Raw genomic sequence first — 20,470 nt, 5'->3', positions numbered from 1 at the left:
TGAACCCAGGGGGTGAACACCACTGCCACTTGTCCTCCAATCCCCTTGCCTGCTGCTGATTTGGGGGTCTTTCGTTACTGTAGATCTGCAACAGGGGGAAAGGTGGGGACAGGCGGTGGCTGTGTTCATCCACCTGGGTTCTGGAGCTGCACCAGTGCAGTGGCTCTGGCAGCTGTACTGGCACACTGCTGCCCTGCCACCAGAGGTGAGTCATCTGGCCTGTGAAGCTCTGCCATCTGGTTCTGACCTGTAGGACCAAGTAAGTTGGACAGTCCTGATTTACAGTGACCTTTAAAGCACAGACCATAAAACCTCACCCAGTAACTTCTGCATCAATCTCAGAACTTCTGTTTGAGCTATAGGATAGCTTTTAGAAAGATGCGTAGGCTTGATTTTGTGTTTGCCCTGCGTGGGGTAGGGGAGGCTGAAGCCAGCAGCTGGGTTGATCCCAGCAGCCTTACCTGGGGTTCTGGGGGCCTCCTGGGGCTGCAGCGGCGGCAATCCAGGTGCATGGAGCCTGGTTGACAGCTGGAGTGTGGCTCTAGCTGGCCAGGCTCTGGTTTCTGGTGACATACGATGCTGCCATGTGCACCGCCCTGCTTTTTTTTTCTCTGTGCATTTTTTTAATACTGGGATGTCCTGGTATCTAAATTTGGCTCTGCACTGAAAATGTGCAGCGTGGAGAACCAAATCACATGTTTTGGGTATGTTTTGCAATGCCTCAAAAGCCTTTGAGGCACCGCAAAGCTCTTGTGTGTATGCACCCGTAGAGGCTATGGGGAAAGTATTCATCATAGACCTAAAGTAGTACTTAAGAAATGGGAGGAACCCTTCCCAGAACTGTGCAGTAGGGAGTACCTTGCATTCAATTTGTGGGACCAGTGTTTAATACAAGAATGAAAATTATTGTTACTAAATATTAACTTTGTAGGAGTACCTCCAAAGCAATCAGTTTTGGGACCTGCAGCATTCAAACCAGCAAGTGCCTCATACAGATCATGCAAATCAAAACATTACAATTGGCAAAATAACTGAAGATTTTGGAATCAGCATAAAAACCTTTCAGTGTCTCATTTTTATGATTCTGCTGTATCTTCATGAAAATGGAAATGTCTTTAGCATAATTTCTGAGATGTGATAGTGTCATTTAGGGAAAAAAGCATAGAAGAAGTACTTTTGCCTCGTGCACGCAAAATTTTTCCTATTGATCTTAAATGTCATCTTAGGAGATGGTACAGCAGTTGATTCCTTGGGATCTTATGCAACCCTGCATGTATATAGACCCACAATTTTCAGTCAAGGTGCTGCAGTACCCTGGGGTGCCATGAGATCTTTTCATGAGTGTCACAGTGCCCTGCAATGTTAGGTGTGCAAATATGATTCCCAAAATAAACCCAGAGATTTGAAATAGGAATTCATAGTATTAATACAGTCTGAGCTGTTGTGGTCTTTCTGAGTCTTTACAAAAGAAGAAGAATTCTATTCTTTTTCTGTTGTCAAAGGAGGAGTAGAAACTACAAGCTAGAATTTTCTTAGAGGTTCCTTGAGTCTAAAAATGTTGAGAACCACTGATACAGATTAATACAAAAGGTATGATATTGCTGTCAGATCCAGGCATAGACTCAGCAGGAAACCAACTACTCCTCCCCATTTCTCCTAAACCTCAATGGAATAAAATTGACCATGTTTCTTAAAGCTTCCTTTGCTATTCTGAATGCTAGGTGAAATGCTGACCCTATTAAAGTCAATAAGAGTTTTGTCATTAACTTCAGTGAAGCTGGGATCTCATCCAGTGAATAGCACTATGATGGCTATATGCAAAATCTTAACACTATAGATATTCACAAAGTCTTGAATATAAGGGATGCTACCTACATGTTTTCACGTATATCCTGTTTATTCGTATTCAAGTCTGAACTTGTATTATATTTTAATATAGTGATCTCCCATAATAAAATATATTAATATCCAGCTAATGTTGCAGTTTTTACTTATGATTTTAATTTCTCATAAGAGCACGTATAGCTTTTATGTTTGTTTGCCCCAGGATGAATATTACAAATATATTTCTGCCTGAGCAAATACAAATCAGACTTACTGACATGGATTTGGGATTCTTTGTTTTTGCCTTCTAGTATTTGAGTCTCTAGTCTCATGTTTTCGAATTTTTTTACAATAAATGAAGTTAGAAACCTAATTAAAAAAAACGGCTAAAGCTGAGACTTTGTATATTGTCATGGTGCTGGAAATAGATGCTTTAAGAAAAAATTCAAACATTGCAAAACTTTGAAATAAAATTACAACAGTTGGCAGTATGGAATTACTGGATGAAAATTGATAGCCTGGATTAAGCAAGAAATTGGATTAGATTTATTATGCTGGTTCCCTCTGTCCTTGACCTATGGGCTCATCTACATGAATATGTTATCCTGGCATAAACCCTATTTTTCCAAAGATAAAAGCTGTGTTCACAACTGTGATACAACTTTTTACATCAATATAAATCTGAATGTTTTGTTCTCATTTAATCTTGGAGTCATTTTTTCTTGCAATAAGCAACTTCAGGCTGATCTTTGTGTCCTAGCTGAATATATTTTAGTGATCTGCCAACCACCTTCCTACTCCCTTTTGTTCACTCCTTGAACCAGCTGCTTGCTGTATCTGTGTCGCCTCTATAACTTCATAGTCATGACCACTCAAGGTCAGATTCTTCCTTGTGCATTTGGTTGCACAAAGAAACATCTTGATGTACTTGAGGGAGCCAGTCACCTGTGTGGAAACAGTGATTCATGGTGAGGTGGGAGGTGGCTGTTCATTTAGGTGCAGTTGCCCCAAAGCAAAGTGATATTACACTTTGGTGTCTTTCAGTGTGAAGTAAATCTGTTTGGATAGACAAGCCCTATGAGTCTCAGCCTGAAATGCTTTTCCGCCTGCGTTCTAGAGAAAGCAACATCTCCTTTCTTAAGCCATGTCTGCTGCAAGGTTTTGCCAGCATGACTACACTGGCTTTTAAAATTACACAATCTAGCTGGCATAGATATACTGACAAAACCCCTAACGTAGTCACAGCTATATTGATAGGAGAGCACTTTTGCCGTCTTAGTTTTTATCATTCTGGAATCCGGTGTACAAAAAATCTCTTTATAATCTGAATCTTCACTAGAGTACTTGGACATATCTCCTCTTGTGTAGCTGTAATGGTAGAAGCTCTTCTAGTGCAGACAAGCTTCTTTTCTCCTGCTATGTTGCCATTGTTTTCTAGGAAGAATGTCCTCCAGATATTTCTTTTCACGCATTCCCTGCCTGTTTTAATATGTACTATACCAGAGGTTCCCAAACATTTTCTTATTGCATACCCCCTTCTAGTTTTACCAGCTGCCCATGTACCCCTTCCAGCATATGTTTTATATTTTAACCTCTTAAATGCCAAGTATTATTATAATGAAAATTAAATCTGCCATTACACAATTTCTCCCATATATCCCCCAAGGATATCTTGTGTACCCCCAGGGATCCCATATATCCCCCCAAAGATATCTTGTGTACCCCTGTATAACTGTTTGGGAACCCCCTGTACTATACTGTATTGTTGGTATAGGGGACTGCTCCCTCCATGTTCCTTTTGTCAAGTCCAGTATTCCCTAGGGTTTCTAGACCGGAGATTGTTTTGAATGGCAGTGAGGAGGGATGGATGTGCACACATTCTCTAATCGTGTTTTTGAGCCTTTTTGAAGTTCTTGGGTTTGTCTGGATAATAAACTAGGGCCGTACTCAAGAAAACAAAACCTACTGTGTTAACTGATGTATAATTAGTCCCCTGTTCATATCCTTGCTACAGTGTACAATTCAGGAGGTTGGTAGACGTGTTTTTCACCAATGTGGAAAACAGAGAGACTGCATCCAGACCTTGTGCAGCACAACCAACATCACCTGTGGAGTTCAGATGTGCTTTTCTCAGATGGGCTAGCTGTATCTATACACATACATTTGAACTTGGTCTTCACACCAAGGAAGTTGTCCTTCCATCTAGTAATCAATCTATAGTTTGGATAAGGAGACACAGGAATCTGGAAACTCTCAGCAATCTTACTGTCCCTAGTTAAAAAAGGAGTGGAGAAAACCTAGTAATTTCTGGATAAGAAAGAGGCCTAAATTAAATGGTCTGGGAATGGTCTGCGCTGTTTTAAGTTAGGAGAGTTTGGTATTTTAGAGTAAGGGGGAAAAGAAAGACTATGGCTCCCCAGGTATGAATCATAAATAAAGCCAAATTGTATGTGGAAAATAGGGAGAAGGAAGAAAGTTTGGTGAAAGGGGACTGAAAAACCTGGAGCTTGTCAATAAAGACTAAAGCAGAGTATAGTGCCCTAGGATAAAAGAGATTGTAGAAGCAGAGGGCACAAAGGCAGGGACATCAAACTATAGAATATATTGCTGATTATTTTTCTTTTGTATTGAAGATATTTAGAACAAAATGAGAAAAATGGAGAAATTAAAAAGGAAATTTTAGCAGAAAGATGATTTTGGATTCTCTTTGAGACGGAATTCTTGCTGTCATCAGTATTTCCAGGTATGTGACAAATCGGTGTCTATTCCCAGACAAAATCTATTTGAAAAGAAATGAGACAACAATGCCTTTATGAATTTTAAGGGAACAATAAGAACATTAACATTTATCATCACTGGATTGAAACTTGAGAGGTTTGGATTATATTCCTGCTCATACAACATGTTATGAGTGATCTTGAATAAAGAATATTACCTATGGTTTTTTTCCTTATTTATAAATTGGGAAAATGTAATTTACCAGTATTACAGTTGTGGGGATTACATTAAAATATTCAAAATCATTGTAATCTTACAGTGAAAGTCACTATTAAATATCAAGTGTTACTTTAATAGTTTAAAATGAATCTTGGAAGTATACTTGCACTTAAGCTTTACACCCAACCTTAATTCTACTGTGCTCTCATTGCCTCACCACTTACATGTTGGAAACCCTCATGCGTTACCCAACAAAATATATTTGCCTGATGTGTAACTGCATCTTTGTTGCATGATGATATAATCTGTCCGATTTTATCCAGAACAGGGTGAGATTTTGGCATGTATCAAAGGTTCCAGCACCTGATTACTGGTGATCCCTTGTTATCAGTAGAATGCCATCTGTGGTAGAAAGGTTCCACGTTTATCAGTAAGGAGTAGACAAAGAGTGCTGCTAGTGGTATAGCTGGTAAAACCCACAGAGAGTAGGGATTGAAATGAGGGTATATACATTAAGGCTTAGCTTCAGGGAAACTAGTAAGGGAAGCTACCGGCCATGTGCTGTTTGAAGAAAACCTCCTACATCCTTCCATGGGAACTGGAGTATTTTCTGACTATCCCATGTACTCCAGTATGCTACTGGAGTACATGAGATAGTTAGATCACAGGACATGAGCAGCATGGGCAAGGTGAGGGTACCGGCCTGTATCAGGAGGTTGGATTGGTCCATATCAGAATGGTAATCTGGGTAGAAGAGCATCTTCAGACCTCATTGGGGTGTGGGGAGGGGTTTTCACCTCTGACCATTGTGTTATCTTGTCTCCATATCTGGCTGTCTATTTCTGTCCTTTTCAATTCTTGATCTGGGTCATGCCTTTATGCTTGCTTCTTGGACACTTCTGCCATCATCTTTTCTCCTTCTCCCTGCTTTGTTTATCTTCAGTCCATGATCTCTTTTGTCTTTCAACTTCTCAATCTGAGATACATTTCTATTTGACTTTGCATCTGCTCTCTCCTTTGAGAGTTTTCCTTCTCTTACTTCCTCTCCTTATACCTGAATAATCAGGAATCTTTTCTTCTCACTTACGGATTGAGCATTGTTGTCTCTCTGATCTTTTTCTCTCCTGATTCCCTGTCCAATCAGCACCTAATCTCTCTCTCTCTACATTGTGCACTCTTCCTGCTTTCTCTGCCCTGTTTAGTGCTCTGTTCCATCTGCAGTCTTTCACCTCTTTGTCCCTTATCTCTAGTAGGCCTAATCTGTTTCTGTATTCTTTACTTCACTAAAGTACATTTGGGAGATCACAAGTATGAGAATGTAACGATGGTTACGGCAAAAGACCACACATTAGCAGAACTGGATTGGAGCTAAAAGAAGGTTACTCCCCTCTACCAGCAGAGATGGGGGAAGACACAAATCCTTCTCTGTGCTCCAGAGGTACACACTTCTCACACAGGGCTAGATGTATAGGTACAGTCTTGCTTTCAAGGTGAAATTTTCAAAACGAAGGTGTGGAAGCGTGGAATCACATGCACAACTAGGTGTGTAAGTGGAACTTCCTGCAGTTGCCCGACCACTATCCCAATTAGATGATGGCTGGTTCTGAAGGTGCTAGCATAAAGTAATCATATGCATTTATTCATGTGGAGGTTATAATGTGTGTTGAGTTAGTAAGATGTCAGGTGCTAAGGAATTGAAAATGTTAGTAATATTTTCATGTTTTTGTTTTACTTCTAAAATAAGCCCGGATTCTCATTAAAGGTTCTATGATTGCCATTTCCTTTGTCAGTAAAACTGTCATTGTTGATGCATATTCTCTATTCCCTGCAGTCGCTATACCCTCTGATCCTCATTAACCTCAATAAGCTGTTACGCACACCATGGAGAGGAAGAAAATAGAATTAATAAAGTAAAGTGAGCCTCTTGACAGATCTGGCAATAGACAGATGCCAAAAAAGGCAGTAAAGTGACCTTATTCTTTCTCTGGTTTTCTGATATGAGTTTTAGTATGAAAGTTTCCAAAAGAAATTCCTGTTTTCTTCTTTGAAGTAGTGTCTATGTTGTAAAAGCAGTGATTTCCTGTTAGCCTTTGCCTTGGTTTTGCAGTGCAGAACTGAAAATGATACAAAATTCAAGCCGCCTCAACATAGTCTTTGTGGTAAAAAAGACTTGTATATTATTATGCTTATTCACAGCAGGCCCTACATAAAGATTGCATGGTAATACAGTTCATGATTCAGCTTCAGAACCAAACTATTGAGATAAAAATCCTTAAACCTACTGTGTATTTGCTTCTTCTTAGTGTCTGGATTTAGGAGAAAATACTGAAATGTGGTGGTTCCAGCAAGGGCTTTGCTTCTTGCCATCAGCTTTGGTTATTTGGACAGCTGCATCTTTCATATTTCCATATATAACTGCAATCTTTCTACGCCATGTTGATCCACTGGTGCCCTACATCAGGTCAGTGAACACATCCGATTGTACTGCTAACTATAGTTTCATCTTATTAACAGAATTAGGGTTTTCTCCTGGAAATGCTGCTTCAGTTCTAAATTTTAAACTGATTTAAAAGAAACATTTCTGAATGACTGGTTTTAACATTAACCTGAAGATTTCTTTAAAGATACAAGCATCAAACAACACATTTGTTCTTGCTTTGTAGTCGTTAGACAGTAGCTTGCCCCTCAGGAGGGTAAGCTGGATCACCTGTACTGTTGAGTAAGAGCATGCATGCAGTTACCACAGAGTAGGTAACTCGCTTTGTGTATTACCTTATCTTACTGCATCTTAACTCTCAGTAATCTGCTTGCAGAGCCACACCATTTAGTAGGATTTAAAGGGTGCCCTTGGCTATCAGTAGCAATATGTTGATGAAGTGACTATTGTTGTTATAGGGCTCACCATCTGAAGACATAGTGCAGAAAATGTAACCAGGAAAATGTTGCTAACAAGAGATTTCTTGCTTTTATTAGGTGTTCTTGCAAATAAGTATCAAGTGTATTGAGGCCTCTCAGTGCTTCTCTCAACAGGGGCTAATTTCTTTCTGATTCACTAAGTGTAATAAACATAGTCTTTTTTAAATTTTTCTTTTCTAATATTTCTCTTTATTTATGTTAAAATATTTTTAGTGGAGGAGTTTGAGAGTGGAACATGCTCAGGAAGTTTGATGTTCTAGCTTGCTCAAGCTTTAGCTCTGATAACACATTTACTCAAGAGTTCCACCTTGGTGTAACAGAGATGCAGAATAACATCTGAGATTCTCAGAAGTTAAAAACTAAACATTTCTCTCTCTAAATCTGCCTTGTTATTTGGTGAATGAGGCACGAATCACATATTGAAGAAACGGGTTAAAATATTTAACTGCTGTCTTGTTCATAGTACAGTCATAACCCAAATGTAAGGTGAGGCAGGAATCCTATGACCAAAGTAACCATGTAATTGATATCTGTATTTGAATCTGTATGCCCAATTGGACTGAGTTGAGGTTCAAATAAGCCTGACCTCTGGCCTTTTCAGACTACAGTGTGCTTCATTTTCAAGGCTTAATATTCTTTAATATTTCTTTTGATGTAGATTTAAAATAAACATACAAAGGATGACTATGATGGGCTATATATTCTTTTTCTATTCTGAAGAAAACATTGTCGCCCTAACAAAACATTATTATTGGTGTCTCCAGCTCTAGAAGCTAGCATGATAACTATGGGAAAATCAAATTGGTCAAAGTTGCTTGAAAGGCTTTATGAAACTGTTCCTCCTTTTCATCCCTCCCCTCACAAAGATGCTTCGGTATATAGGAAATCACAGTACATGATGAAAATCCTTATTTCTCTTTGTTTTTCGTCCAGTGATACAGGAATAATGCCTCCTGAAAGATGTTTGTTTGGGATTATGTTGAATATATCCACTTCCTTATGTAAGTAAAGAAACCAACACATTGTAGACGATTCTAGAAAGCACATTAAATACCAGCTCTAAATTTTAAAATTTTCTCAACTAGGTCACTAAGCTACATATACTTCCCAGGGAAAAGCTACATTGATAGTTAAAACAGAACACTTAGAGTAAAATGCGTTACAGGGGTGTACTCTGAATCCAAGAAATTCAGAGTTAAATATAAAAGAAATCCAGACATCTTAAGGTGTGAAATGCTGATCAGAACTAATTCTTAAGTGGCACTGATTGGTAACTGCACTTTTTGGTGCTTAGGCACAGGCATGTATCAGAATAGCATTGTCCAGGTATCCACGTATTTTTCAGTACTAAAGTAGGGTAAATTAGGGCGCTTCCACTAATTGAATCGGCTGTTAGAAAGGAGTGCCAAAAAGCCCTGCTGAAGAGCGCAATCTATACAGCCGCTGGGCAGACAGAGGGGATTTGAACCTGCATGTCCTGTTTCCCGGCAGAGTTCTGTTCCAGGCCATGGGGTGAACGTTGCTTAGTCCTCTTCTTGAAGCTGTTCCATTACACAGCCAGAAAGGAAAGATGCACAGTAGCAGGAAAAGGGGCAAAATGTAGATGGCAGGTGGCTCAGTAAGACCACTGCTGCCCTGGTATGAGGAGGAAGGCTAGGTTCTGTCCCCTGCATTTTCTGCACAATTAATTTACTATTCATTGAATAAAATGGATAAACAACAGTGAGGTCGTTTCTGTCCCAACAGTGCAGAGACTGTGGGTAGGACCCAGAGCTACCTCTCTACCCAGGCAGCATCCATTTCACTGAACCATATTCCCTGTAGTTTGTTCTTCTGGCCCCACATATTTTCCTATGAGGGCTGCCCAGGGAGCCAGCTTCAAGACGAGGCTTGAGAAATGCTTTAGACAATGCTTAGCCCTTGGCCTGGTGGTTAGAGCACTTGTGGAGAAGTGTGGAATGCAAGTTTGAATCTCTTCTGGATGTGGGGGACCTAGCGTATAGATTCTGCTCCCTATGTAAGTGCCTTAACCACTAGATTTACTGGACCAAAAGATGGAGGAACATCTCCTCTTTCTCCCCCTTTTCATCCAGCTTCAAGTGCTGACTGGTCATGATTTTTCTATGACTAATGTTTTGGGATTTAATTGGCATAACATGTATGCCTGAGTAGTTCTGTGTGCAGCCAAGGTGCGGTCTTCTGAGCAGGCTCAGCAGAGAAGCCCAGGAGAAGCATAATTGCGGCAAGTGGAAATAGAATCAAAACTGAAAGTGCCAAAAATTGCAGTTATGTGGCTACATAAATGTCACTTAAGTGTGTAAAACTAGAATAGGATTTAGTCTTTAAGGCAACAAATCTTCCCTTTTAAATGACATTATCAGGGGTAGGAATTGTCTCTCAAATGTCTGCAAAAATCAGTTTAATCTGGAATCACAAATACTAATCAACCTTAATTGTGAGGCTAACTTGTGATAATTGCACAGTTCTTATTTAACTTCCCTGTTTCCTGACTTGTGAGTTCTCTACTCTGCTTAGTATGGCAATAATACAGCTTTTGCAATTTAAACAGGAGTTACCTCTTGCTCATCACTTTTACAGTCTAAAAAGTCTCCTTATTTACTTAAATATGTCACTATATTTGGGTTCCTCACAGGTATTGCTACCATGTACGTTCGTTATAAACAAGTTTGTGCTCTGAATCCAGAAAAAAACAAGATCGCCAAATTAAATAAGACTGGTCTTATACTAGGAGTGATAAGTTGCTTTGGAATGTGCCTTATTACAAACTTTCAGGTTTGTGCTCTATTTATATTTTTCTGGAAATTGTAGTAGAATGATAACCATTAAAAAATATTTTGAGCTAAGTTACACTGTCTTTACTTCTCTGACTTTATTTAGATACTGATAAAGAGTACTAAAGCTGATCAGAAGTTTTTCACTGCAGCATTTGACAAAAAAAGTTTTGGGTTTGTTTGTTTTTTAATCAAATCATTTTGGAAACTAGTTTGTTTTTTGGCGAATACCCAAAATTTTGACATTTCATGTTGGAATTTTATAGATTTCTCATCTATTTTAATTTTTTTCCATTAAGTGACATGTCAGTAATAGTAGTACATAAAATTCCAAACCCATTTTTTTTTTTTAATTTTCATTTTGTGGAAAATTTTGAAAATCTTATTTCCAAATTGGAATAAAAATAAATTTCTAAATGTTGATGTTTCTCTGAAAAAGAAATCCAACTTTCAGCCAGTTCTGTTCAGCGTGTCTGACAAGTGGACTGTACATGTGCACGCCTTCAGAACAGGATAAATTCTTGAAAAATTCCAAGCTCTGTCTCTTCCACTTCTGTCATCTGCTTTTTTCCACAGTACTTCTGTAATCTAAGTCAATGATTCTCAGTCTTTCTGAACCTGAGGCATCCCTCACTGAACTCAAGGCACCCCTCCATAACTCCTGTGAATTGAGTGGCACCTAATTTCAGGAACTATTTTATAGATTATAGTGCTTATTGCTAGGCCTCTCTGTAAGGAAGTAAGGCTGGGGGATTGTCCAGACAGGGACAAGCCTAAGCCTACACTTATCTGCTTAGTTTACCTGCTTATCTCCTAACACCTTGCTTATCTCCTAACACTTTGCTTATCTCCTTGCACCTCACTACACCCTTCAAAAGGTCTGGCCCAGCATGCCCTGGCACCCTGGTTGCGAATCACTGGTCTCAGTTTTTGTTCTCTCAAAAACTGATGATCTTTCAAAAAGTCGCATCCAAAGCATGACACATCATGTTCAGGGCTGTGGTATACTACATCAGGTTGCAAGTATTATGTAATACATGCTTAATCATTCATTAATACAGCTTACTTATTCATTTCTACATCTGTTAAATGTCTGCCTAAGGCTGCGTGGGATCTGCCCTGCCTAAGGCTGTGTGGGATCTGCAGATCATTCCTCCCTACACTGAGTTCCCTAAAGCAGTGTTTGTCAATCCATAGGTTGTGACCCAAAAGTGGGTCGCAAGAGTATATGAAAGGGTTGCAAACAATCCCAGAAAACATGGAAAAGCATGAATGTCACTTGGGAGGAATGTAGGGCCACATGTTGCTATCGCTGTTAATGTTTTCCTCTTGATACTGATTTCTGTCTTTAAAACTAAGACTGTTGAGGTGTTTTAACTTGTAGCATGTAATAAGTATTTTGGGGCCAAAATGCTTGTGTGTTTTCTACTTAAGCTATTTACAGTAAAATCCCTGTTATCCGGTATGAGTGGGGAATGGGGGGTGCTGGGTATCTAAAAATGTCAGTTATCTGAGGCTGGCAGTTTTTGGCCGGGCGCGGAGTGGCATTGGGGGTGGCAGGGGAGTGTCAGTGGCCACACACTGTAGCGGCTGCAGCACAGGGGGGTGGGTGGCAGTGGCCACCACCACCATGTGTGAGCTTTCTTCCCACCCCCCCATGCCTGCATCCTGCTGGCCCGCCAGAAATTCTGGCTAATAGTGTTCCAGTTACTCAAAGGCTGGATTTTACTGAGATTTTACTGTACTTGGTTGGGACTGGCCATCGATGTTTACAAATGGGTCTTGGTATAAAAAAAGTTGAGAACCACTGCCCTAAAGGACCTGATCCATTAGGTGTATTCTTAATATGCCTAATGGAGGAGGAGGAAGAGGTGAATGAGTCCATGTTTTTTTCTCAGTTTGCTAGGGGTTATACCACTCACCCATGAAGGGGAGGGCCCAGTTAAAGGATCACCTCAACCAGAGGGTGCTCAAACCCATTTCTATCTCCCATTTCACAGGAAAGTGGTATAACAACTTAGGGTATGGGATGGGATAGACTTGAGTGTACCCTCTACTCCTCCTGCTAAAGCTGGGCTACTGGGGAGGCTCTTACCTGGGGAGTTTGACCAGCATAGTTAGAGGCAAGGATGTGTTTGGATGATAGTGATATAACAGTTAAGAACAGAGAATAGAGCTGTCAGGTTGGGGGTGGGGGGCGGGCAGGAAATCCCAGAGGTAATAGGCAAACCATTAGCAGAATTAGCAGCCTCCAAACCTAACAGCTCTATTCTCAGTTCTTAACTGTCAGCTGTCACTGTCCTTGCTTCCCTCCTCAGATCTGACGGTGAATGTCTTGCATTCATAAGTTTGTCTAACTTGATTGATCTAAGTTTCTTCCAACCATTGAGTTGGTCCAATAAAAGGTATCTCTACTATGAAACTCTCTCCCCACAAAATCCTTGTGTCCATAATCCATAATTCCTGGACCGTCGTAACTACAGCATCGCTCTAACACTACCACAGCACAGCTAGAGCAGAGTAATTATTTTGCTATAGCCTTGCTGCTCAGTTCCCAACCCAAGAAAATCTGCTGTTTATCCTTGGTGGTGCTTGTGACCACCTGTATTTTTTTGCACCTGGACCATTAGATGGCAGTACAGCAGCACAGAATTTGACCTCCCTTTTTTACAGTACAGAAGCACAGAATATGTAGGCAGACATAGTAACTCTGTTTCATTCAGAATTAAAAGTAAAGCGATTTAGCTTGCCTCTAATGGTACAGGAGCAGGCTGATGTAACAGCTGATGCGAGTTTCAGGCTGGCAATTCCCCCTCCCCCTTTAAAGTATTTGAAAGCCACATCCGTCCTCAACCATAGTCAGCTTTTAGGATTTATTGCCATATAATCTACACAACCAGATTTTGTAAGGGACTGATTAATTCCACAGTACTCATTCTCATTTGTAATAATGCAGCTGAGAGAGAGCCAGTCTCCTGCATCAAGTAAGAAGAACCCTTTCTTAGTCCTGTAGACTATTTTAATTTTGCCTAGGCAGCCTTTCACAATTGGTAAGGAGCTGTTTCCCCATTCTTCTTCCTTTTAAGTGTCAGGTATTGGTTACTGACTGCAGGCAGAAGACGAGACTATATGTACCCTTCTTTTATTTCTTCATAGTAAAGTATACATTTCTTTGACGGGTATTTAAAAAAAATCATTCCATCTTTGTCACAGTTTGCCACCGTTACAGTTCATGGTTTATATTCTGCTAATTTTGCTGTGGTAGCTAAGAGGTGCTGGTGTCTTGCTATGAATCCAGAGATACAAGTTTTAATCTCCCTCTGGACTCATGCCAAAAAACTACCCCTATTTGATCTTGGTGTAAATGCCTGCTTGGTCAGTCAGGCTGAGGAATCAAAGATGGCCAGTTGTTATGTAGCCCTGTCACACCCTTATGTGCTACTGGCTACAGAACCTGCTATGCTAGCTAGCTTGACGAGCCACTGGGTTTGGGCAGCTCTTCGATTCTTTAATTAAAAGTGTGATTCTACTTTTAAATAAATTAAAGGCACTTTTTAATTTAGCAGACCCTATTCCTTGCACGTACTAAGTTATTGTTTAGCAGTTTTAATAGCCAGGGGGGTTTGTTGTTTTTAACTGCCATTAGAACAGATGATTGAATTATACCCACAGGGGAGTGAGTCGATAGCTCTTTCTTCTACATCAAAAGAATTGTTTTTTAAATTCCAATCAGTTAAGCACCATGCTTGCATAGGTACCTTCAATGGTGTTACATTGGTTATCGCTTTCAGAACCTAATTTGGTCTAGCGAACCTTTATTACTTTTGATGATGCACAGCAAAGAGAGATGTGAGCTTGGTGGAGTTTGCAGAACTGGCAGGCAGAAAAGGCTTCTGTGTAACCTGAGCCAGTTAGAACTAGAGTACTGAAGAGAGCGTTAACACTGAAGCCCACCGACTCCATTTTTATAATCACCTTTCAGAGCAGAATCACATTCTCAGTTCCTGATCACATTCTAATCGTACCTCCTCTATGTGTGATCTTGTGTTCATCAGAGTACAAATTAGGGTTGAAGAGCTTAATAGGATATCTAGCCCCATATGTCATCTCCTTACCTGCCCACTTGTAGGGATTTATTTTTTCTAGCTTGTGTGTTGCATCCCATTTTTCTTTCAATACATCTTCATGGTTAAGTCACAGGTTATGGTTAGTGGCTACAAGAGTCGAAGGCATACATTTTCTATTTAATCTAAAACAGGGGTGTGAAGCTCAAATGAGCTGGCAGGTCATATTCCTTGCCAGCAGCCGGGAGTGAGCCATAGTCAAAGGGTGGGTCTTCTTGCCCACAGGACTCCTTGCAGGCTGAATGACCCATGTCCAGATCCAGGCTTCAGGACTTCCTGCAGTGGCTGCTGGAGCTGCTGTCAGCACAGTGAGCACCCAGGGGGGATAACACCTCTGTTGCTTATCCCCTTTTTCCTGTTAACAACTAATGTTGAAGTTAGTCGACAGCAATGACTGAAAACTGGAAATTTGGAAGCAGATAAGGAGCGGGAGTGAGTGGCAGTGGTGTTAACCCCCTGTCCATATTTGGGTTTTCCTTTGAGATCCCCTATCTAAATACTGACCTTGTCCCAATTCAGCTTAGCTTGAGATGTGGAAAGATCTTCATGAGAGTTGCTAAATGCACCAAGGAAAGCTTTTACAAAAATAAGTTCTGGCTGACTTGACAAGAGCTGTTGTACTGTAGTTACTAGATTCTGTTCTTTATGATTTTTATTCACGTATTTACACTTGTCTTCCTCCCTAGAAAAGTGCTATGTATTCCGTGCACGTGCTTGGAGCCTCTCTAACGTTTGGAATAGGGGCCTTTTACCTTCTGATTCAGACTATCCTTTCCTATATGATGCAGCCAGATATTCATGGCAAAGAAATCTTCTGGATTCGGCTGACCTTATTGTTATGGTGCGTATCAAGCCTTTTGAGCAGTATCCTTTGTTGTGAAATATGACTTAACACTAGTATTACTAGCTAGACTGGGGCTATACAGTGTGGGACCTGTGGGCCACATGTGCTAACTAAGTTGCAGCCCTTGGGCTCCTACCCAGCTATCACTCGCCCCATCGTTCTCGCTGTAACAGCAGCCAGAGGCTCTAGGCTCCCGTGCCTCTAGAGCTTAAACAGCATCCTTGGCCTGTTTCTGCAGTGCGATGCTATCAGAACTGTGTAAGACAAGTTCTCCTTTCCCATGTCTGAAGCAGTATACACTGAATTAGCTGCTAGATCAGATGTCAAATTGAGGAGTGCAGTGCTAAAACCACTATTTCACTGATACAGTTGATACTCATTCCCACTATCCTGAGATTATTTTTGTCACCTACAATAGGCTGCACAGTAACATACCTCATAGAAGGAACAGTTCCCTCCCCTCCAGTAACTGTGGTTCATAGCCCTGGAACAGATTTTGCATTTATCCTTGGATAAAGTGCCTGCGTTTGTCCCAGGACAAAAATGTCCTTGGATTTGCTTGTACACATCACGCTTCTAATCAGGGTTTAATGAGCAGCTGAATGTACTGCTGCTTTTCTTCCATTATTTCTATGTTGCAGTCCTGGAATAAGTGTACAGATGTATCTTGCAATACACCATGATAAACTGTTACTACATTGTATCAACATTTATTCTGGGATAAATGTATCACCTGTTGGCAGCCTTAAAGATACAGAGTCAGTATGAATCCCAAGAACTCTCCTTCTTCCCATCCCTGCTTTCAGTCCTCAGTTGTAACGGACTCTGTTTTTAAGGGAACCGAGGATGTATACACAGTCCTGTGGATGTGTGCAGGAGCACAGTGAAGCACAAGATACATATATAGCCCTGGGTATTGATATGCAAAAGATTCTGCGGTGTGCCTTTGCTTTCTTCTTACAAACTACAGGATGAAATTGAATGTACAACTGCATTTGACGGTTCTGTGTTTTTTGTTTAGTGCCTCAGATATTCCTTAACCTATTTCCTTATAGTGGCTATTTCAACAATACTTTTGCTCAGCGGCCGCTATGGAACTGGTCTAGAGCAGAAGCTACATTGGAATCCAGAGGAGAAGGTAGGCCTGGTTTTAACAGAATGAAAAAGAAAAAAAAACCCATAAAGGATGTTGGGTGTACACAGTTTATATATAAAATACATAAAAACACAGGTTTATTTACACACACACAGATTTAAGAGTATAACAGCTATTCCATGCCTTTCCTGGCTGCTGAGCACTCAGGCTACTGGAGTACCCTGGATAATAATGGAGGAAGATTTGGTTTTCTTGCTCTGGTATTTCATATTCATATATGGATGTTTCATTAATGATTGTAGATCCACGGAGTAAATTAGATTTAATGTTTCATGGAGTAGTAATGTGTTAGGCTGGGTTTTGCAGTGAAAAAAACAACAGCTGCAGTTATAATTGGATACTTGCAGGTTCACTCAGGACTAGCTGATATGATGCTTAATAAGACTTGGCCTTATCTCTCCTGACCCCAAAGTTGTCATCAGCGTTAAGTTAATTCAGTTGTACTTTACATGGTAACATGTTAGAATCAAAATGAGGTCTGTGTGTTCATTATTGCTGTTTAGTGGATAAATGAACTAAGTAAGAATTGAAAGAATGGAGACAAAGGGGAAATGGAGAGGGGAGAAAAGAGAAGAATGGTAAATCAGCTGCATGCATGTGATGTAGCTACAGTTTAAGTCATTGTTGTTATACCGTACAACTTACAGAAACCTGCAGGGAACAAAAATCATCCAGATTGTTTTGTGTGATGTTTTTATCTTCTCTGCCTGATGAGTGTAGAGGAGGTCTCTGATTCCATTCATATACAAGGGAGGAGCTTGATTTTTTCCAGCAATATAGAAATACTTTTCTAAAGAAGGCTTTTGTCCGTTGCCATCTACATTCTGAATTAAACCACGTTCTTCCTTTATCCCATAAAACTTGAATCTAAAAGTCTAAAGTGAGACTTCAGTCAGTTTCTTCAGAGGCTTTAGTCTCGATAACGCATCATTTCAAATGCAGGGTTGGAGTCAAGGTAATGTTTGTGATGAAACTTCCCCCATTCCCCCGCTATGATGTAACTGAGTGTGTTGGCATGAAAGGAACTATATACCGCATCCGTTCTCACAGTTGCAGAGCAGCTGCTGCACCATATGCTCCCTAGAAAGCCCAGGAAATAATCTTCCCACCAGAGTTTTCTCCTGTGTGGCTTATCTAGGCTGATGGTGAAAGCTACAGTCCAGTCCTATGTACCTTAGAACTAATGTCTACAATGTACCTGCCTTCTGTAAGACAATTGAATGGGGCTTTGTTCAGCTGTCTTCTCAGGAGTTAATTTTTTTAAGCATTTGCTCCCAGACTCCAGATGAAATCAGCATACCTCTTTCTTGTAGCAGTGATGTTAAATGTGGAAAAGTCTGTGAAAGCATTTTTTTTTAAATGCAGAAATAAAGGCTTTCCACCATTGGGAACTGAAAGACCAGGCTCATGACATAGCTCCTTTTTCTTTTATATAGGGTTACACAGTTCACATCATCAGCACAGTGTCAGAATGGTCTCTGGCTTTTTCCTTTCTCTCCTTTTTCCTCACCTATATCCGTGATTTTCAGGTAAAGTGAAGTTTGTATTAAATGATCTGTAGTATATTTTAAAATAAATAAAATATGTTTCAACTATGAGAGGCACAGCTACTAAACTCAGGCACAGTGGTCTCTGCCGAATTAAAATAACAAATGGGTTGCTACCATCAATATCATTACAATAAAAATTGTTCCTTCTTGGTCACTGGATTTACTCCTTGTACTGTAGCTACGAATTATATCAATCAGCAATGACTAGAATAGTTATTAACTATTTACATTTCCTTTAAGTACTGCAGAAACACCACAGTTCTGGGAATAACATGGGGAACAATAGCAGAAGAGAGGAATGTTTATGAACATTTCCAGCAGCTGAAAACTGGGTGCTAGTTTGCTATCCTATGAAAGCTGATTTGCCACCCTATTCGCATCTGCTGTCCTTTCAGTGTTGTGACCAATATATACCAGACAGTTATCTACTTCCTGATCTACGGAGTCTTTACACCACAGACATGAGGGAAATTTGGACAATACTATATTATCTCCTCAGTGAGTCTCAGAGCTACTTTCTACGTTATTCCGTAGTTTGCATTCTTAGCAGAAAAGATGGCTTTTGAGTGATACGCATTTCTAGATGTTGCACTTGCCTATAAATGTTACTTTGTGGAAAGGACAGAATGAATAGTGGAGCTCTGATCATTTATATTTGTTTTTCTCTCCTTTTTGATTGCAGAAAGTTTCCTTGCATGCAACTGTCAATTTAGATGGACAAACCCTTTATGATATACCCCGCAGCTTGATGGCTGATGAAAATCCACTGCTGATTTCAGGGAGCATATAACTATGCGACAGAGAGGGAACATAGGCTAAAAACAGACACTGTTTTTATTATGGAATGTGTTCTGGTGATTCACCTCATTTTGTAACATTAACATCACCTTTTGACCTTCTGATTGGGCCCCTGCCTCTCTCAAGGCTTTGGGGACCCAATCCTGTGGAGCAGCTGCGAACAGGGGAACCCTGCACATATCCTGAGTTGGGGCACATTAGCATAATGTGTATGCCCAAGGAATCCTCTGCAAGGGGATTCCTGGGGCATGCATCTGCAAGTGAGGAACCTGGGGTTCCCCCATTTTCAGAGTTGAGTCCTGAGTCAAGGCATAGTACCCATTCCTGGGAAATTCCTTGCCAGAGGATTCCTGGGGTTTGCCTTTGCAAACGGGAACCCAGGCAGGTGCCCCCAGGTTTGTGCAGGCAGTGTGGAGCTGCAACAAGCAAACAGATGTTTGACACAAGTGATGCCAATTTATACCACCTACTGTTGCAGCCACAATTGTGAGCATTTATGGCACAGCAGGGGGCATACACATCTGTTTGCTTGGCCTTTGTGCCACCATAAACATTTTTATGGTGGTATCAAGGTGATGTCTGTTTCCAGCCATAATTTCTCAGCTTCTACAACTCAGGAATTGAGATGAGCAATGACATTGCTAATTTTCTAAGTGTTTATTTTGTATTAAAAATATCATCTAATTGATCACATAAGGTGCCTTAATTCATCTTGACATATAAATGGCTTTTCTATTAATCCACTCAGCAATGCAAATGTGTTTATCAGCACTGTCAATAAACGTGGTATTTTTACTGAGCATTTATGTCTCCCTACTTATTTGGGCTGTGTTTTCTACATCAAACAAAGCCTTGTTGAACAGGATAGCAACCTTTCCATACACAGTGGGTGTGTGTGTCTATACGTGCCTCTTTTAAGTGGGCTTAGCTTAAAATCGCCATTTTTAAGGCACATTAAGGGCACGTGTTTACACGTGTGCACCCTTAATATGCCTTAAAAATGGAGATTTAAGGCTATGTAAACCTAAATTTGATACCTGTATAAAACAGGTATCACATTCCGGCGCAAATAGTTAAGTTGCATTAGCGCACATGTAGACGTGCTGATGTGCATTAATATGGTGTGTGTCAATGGATATGCACCGCGTTAATGCACATTAGCACCTCTGCACATGTGCTAATGCAATTTAGCTATTTGTGCCTAAAGTTAATACGTCTTAATGCACACTAGCATGTCCGCATGTAGACACATGCCTAAAGTGCCTTAAGTAAAGGTGCGTGTAAATACAGGTGTAGACACACCCAGTGTCTGCCTGATACAACTCCCATGAAACTCTTTTGTAATGGATGGGGAAATGTATGAATTGTCCCAAGAGAAGTCCTGCCAGAGTATGCAGATTAAAATGTGCCATCACTTTCTCCCAGGACATGGCGGAGTCCTTTGTGGTTATCCTAGGTCAGCATCCCAGGATGAGTTAGCCATGCTGTCCTTCAAGTTTCACATAATGCACTGCTTCCAGCTCAACCCC

General features: G+C 40.4%; 1 protein-coding gene across 4 annotated transcripts in view; it reads left to right on the top strand.

Annotated features, from left to right (window-relative positions):
- The window catches only part of DRAM2 (DNA damage regulated autophagy modulator 2), a 22,383-nt gene extending 2,642 nt beyond the window's left edge, over positions 1-19,741 (top strand). For 2 of the 4 annotated variants that reach the window (XM_006029642.2, XM_006029641.2), the window contains exons 2-10: positions 4,458-4,567; positions 7,065-7,222; positions 8,611-8,678; positions 10,331-10,470; positions 15,280-15,457; positions 16,493-16,575; positions 18,030-18,122; positions 18,539-18,641; positions 18,826-19,741. In XM_006029642.2, the coding sequence (XP_006029704.1) occupies positions 7,092-7,222; positions 8,611-8,678; positions 10,331-10,470; positions 15,280-15,457; positions 16,493-16,575; positions 18,030-18,122; positions 18,539-18,641; positions 18,826-18,875 (846 nt within the window). In that variant the 5' untranslated portion in view covers positions 4,458-4,567; positions 7,065-7,091 and the 3' untranslated portion in view covers positions 18,876-19,741. The remainder of the gene's footprint in view (positions 1-4,457; positions 4,568-7,064; positions 7,223-8,610; positions 8,679-10,330; positions 10,471-15,279; positions 15,458-16,492; positions 16,576-18,029; positions 18,123-18,538; positions 18,642-18,825) is intronic. The other 2 variants (XM_025211166.1, XM_025211169.1) reach the window with 2 other exon arrangements.
- The last annotated feature ends 729 nt before the right edge of the window (positions 19,742-20,470 follow it).

The sequence above is a fragment of the Alligator sinensis genome, unplaced genomic scaffold, assembly GCF_000455745.1.
Source record: "Alligator sinensis unplaced genomic scaffold, ASM45574v1 scaffold766_1, whole genome shotgun sequence".
Lineage (NCBI taxonomy): Eukaryota > Metazoa > Chordata > Crocodylia > Alligatoridae > Alligator > Alligator sinensis.
The sequence above is the reverse complement of the archived record's forward strand: the minus strand, read 5'-3'. Positions and strand labels throughout refer to the sequence as shown.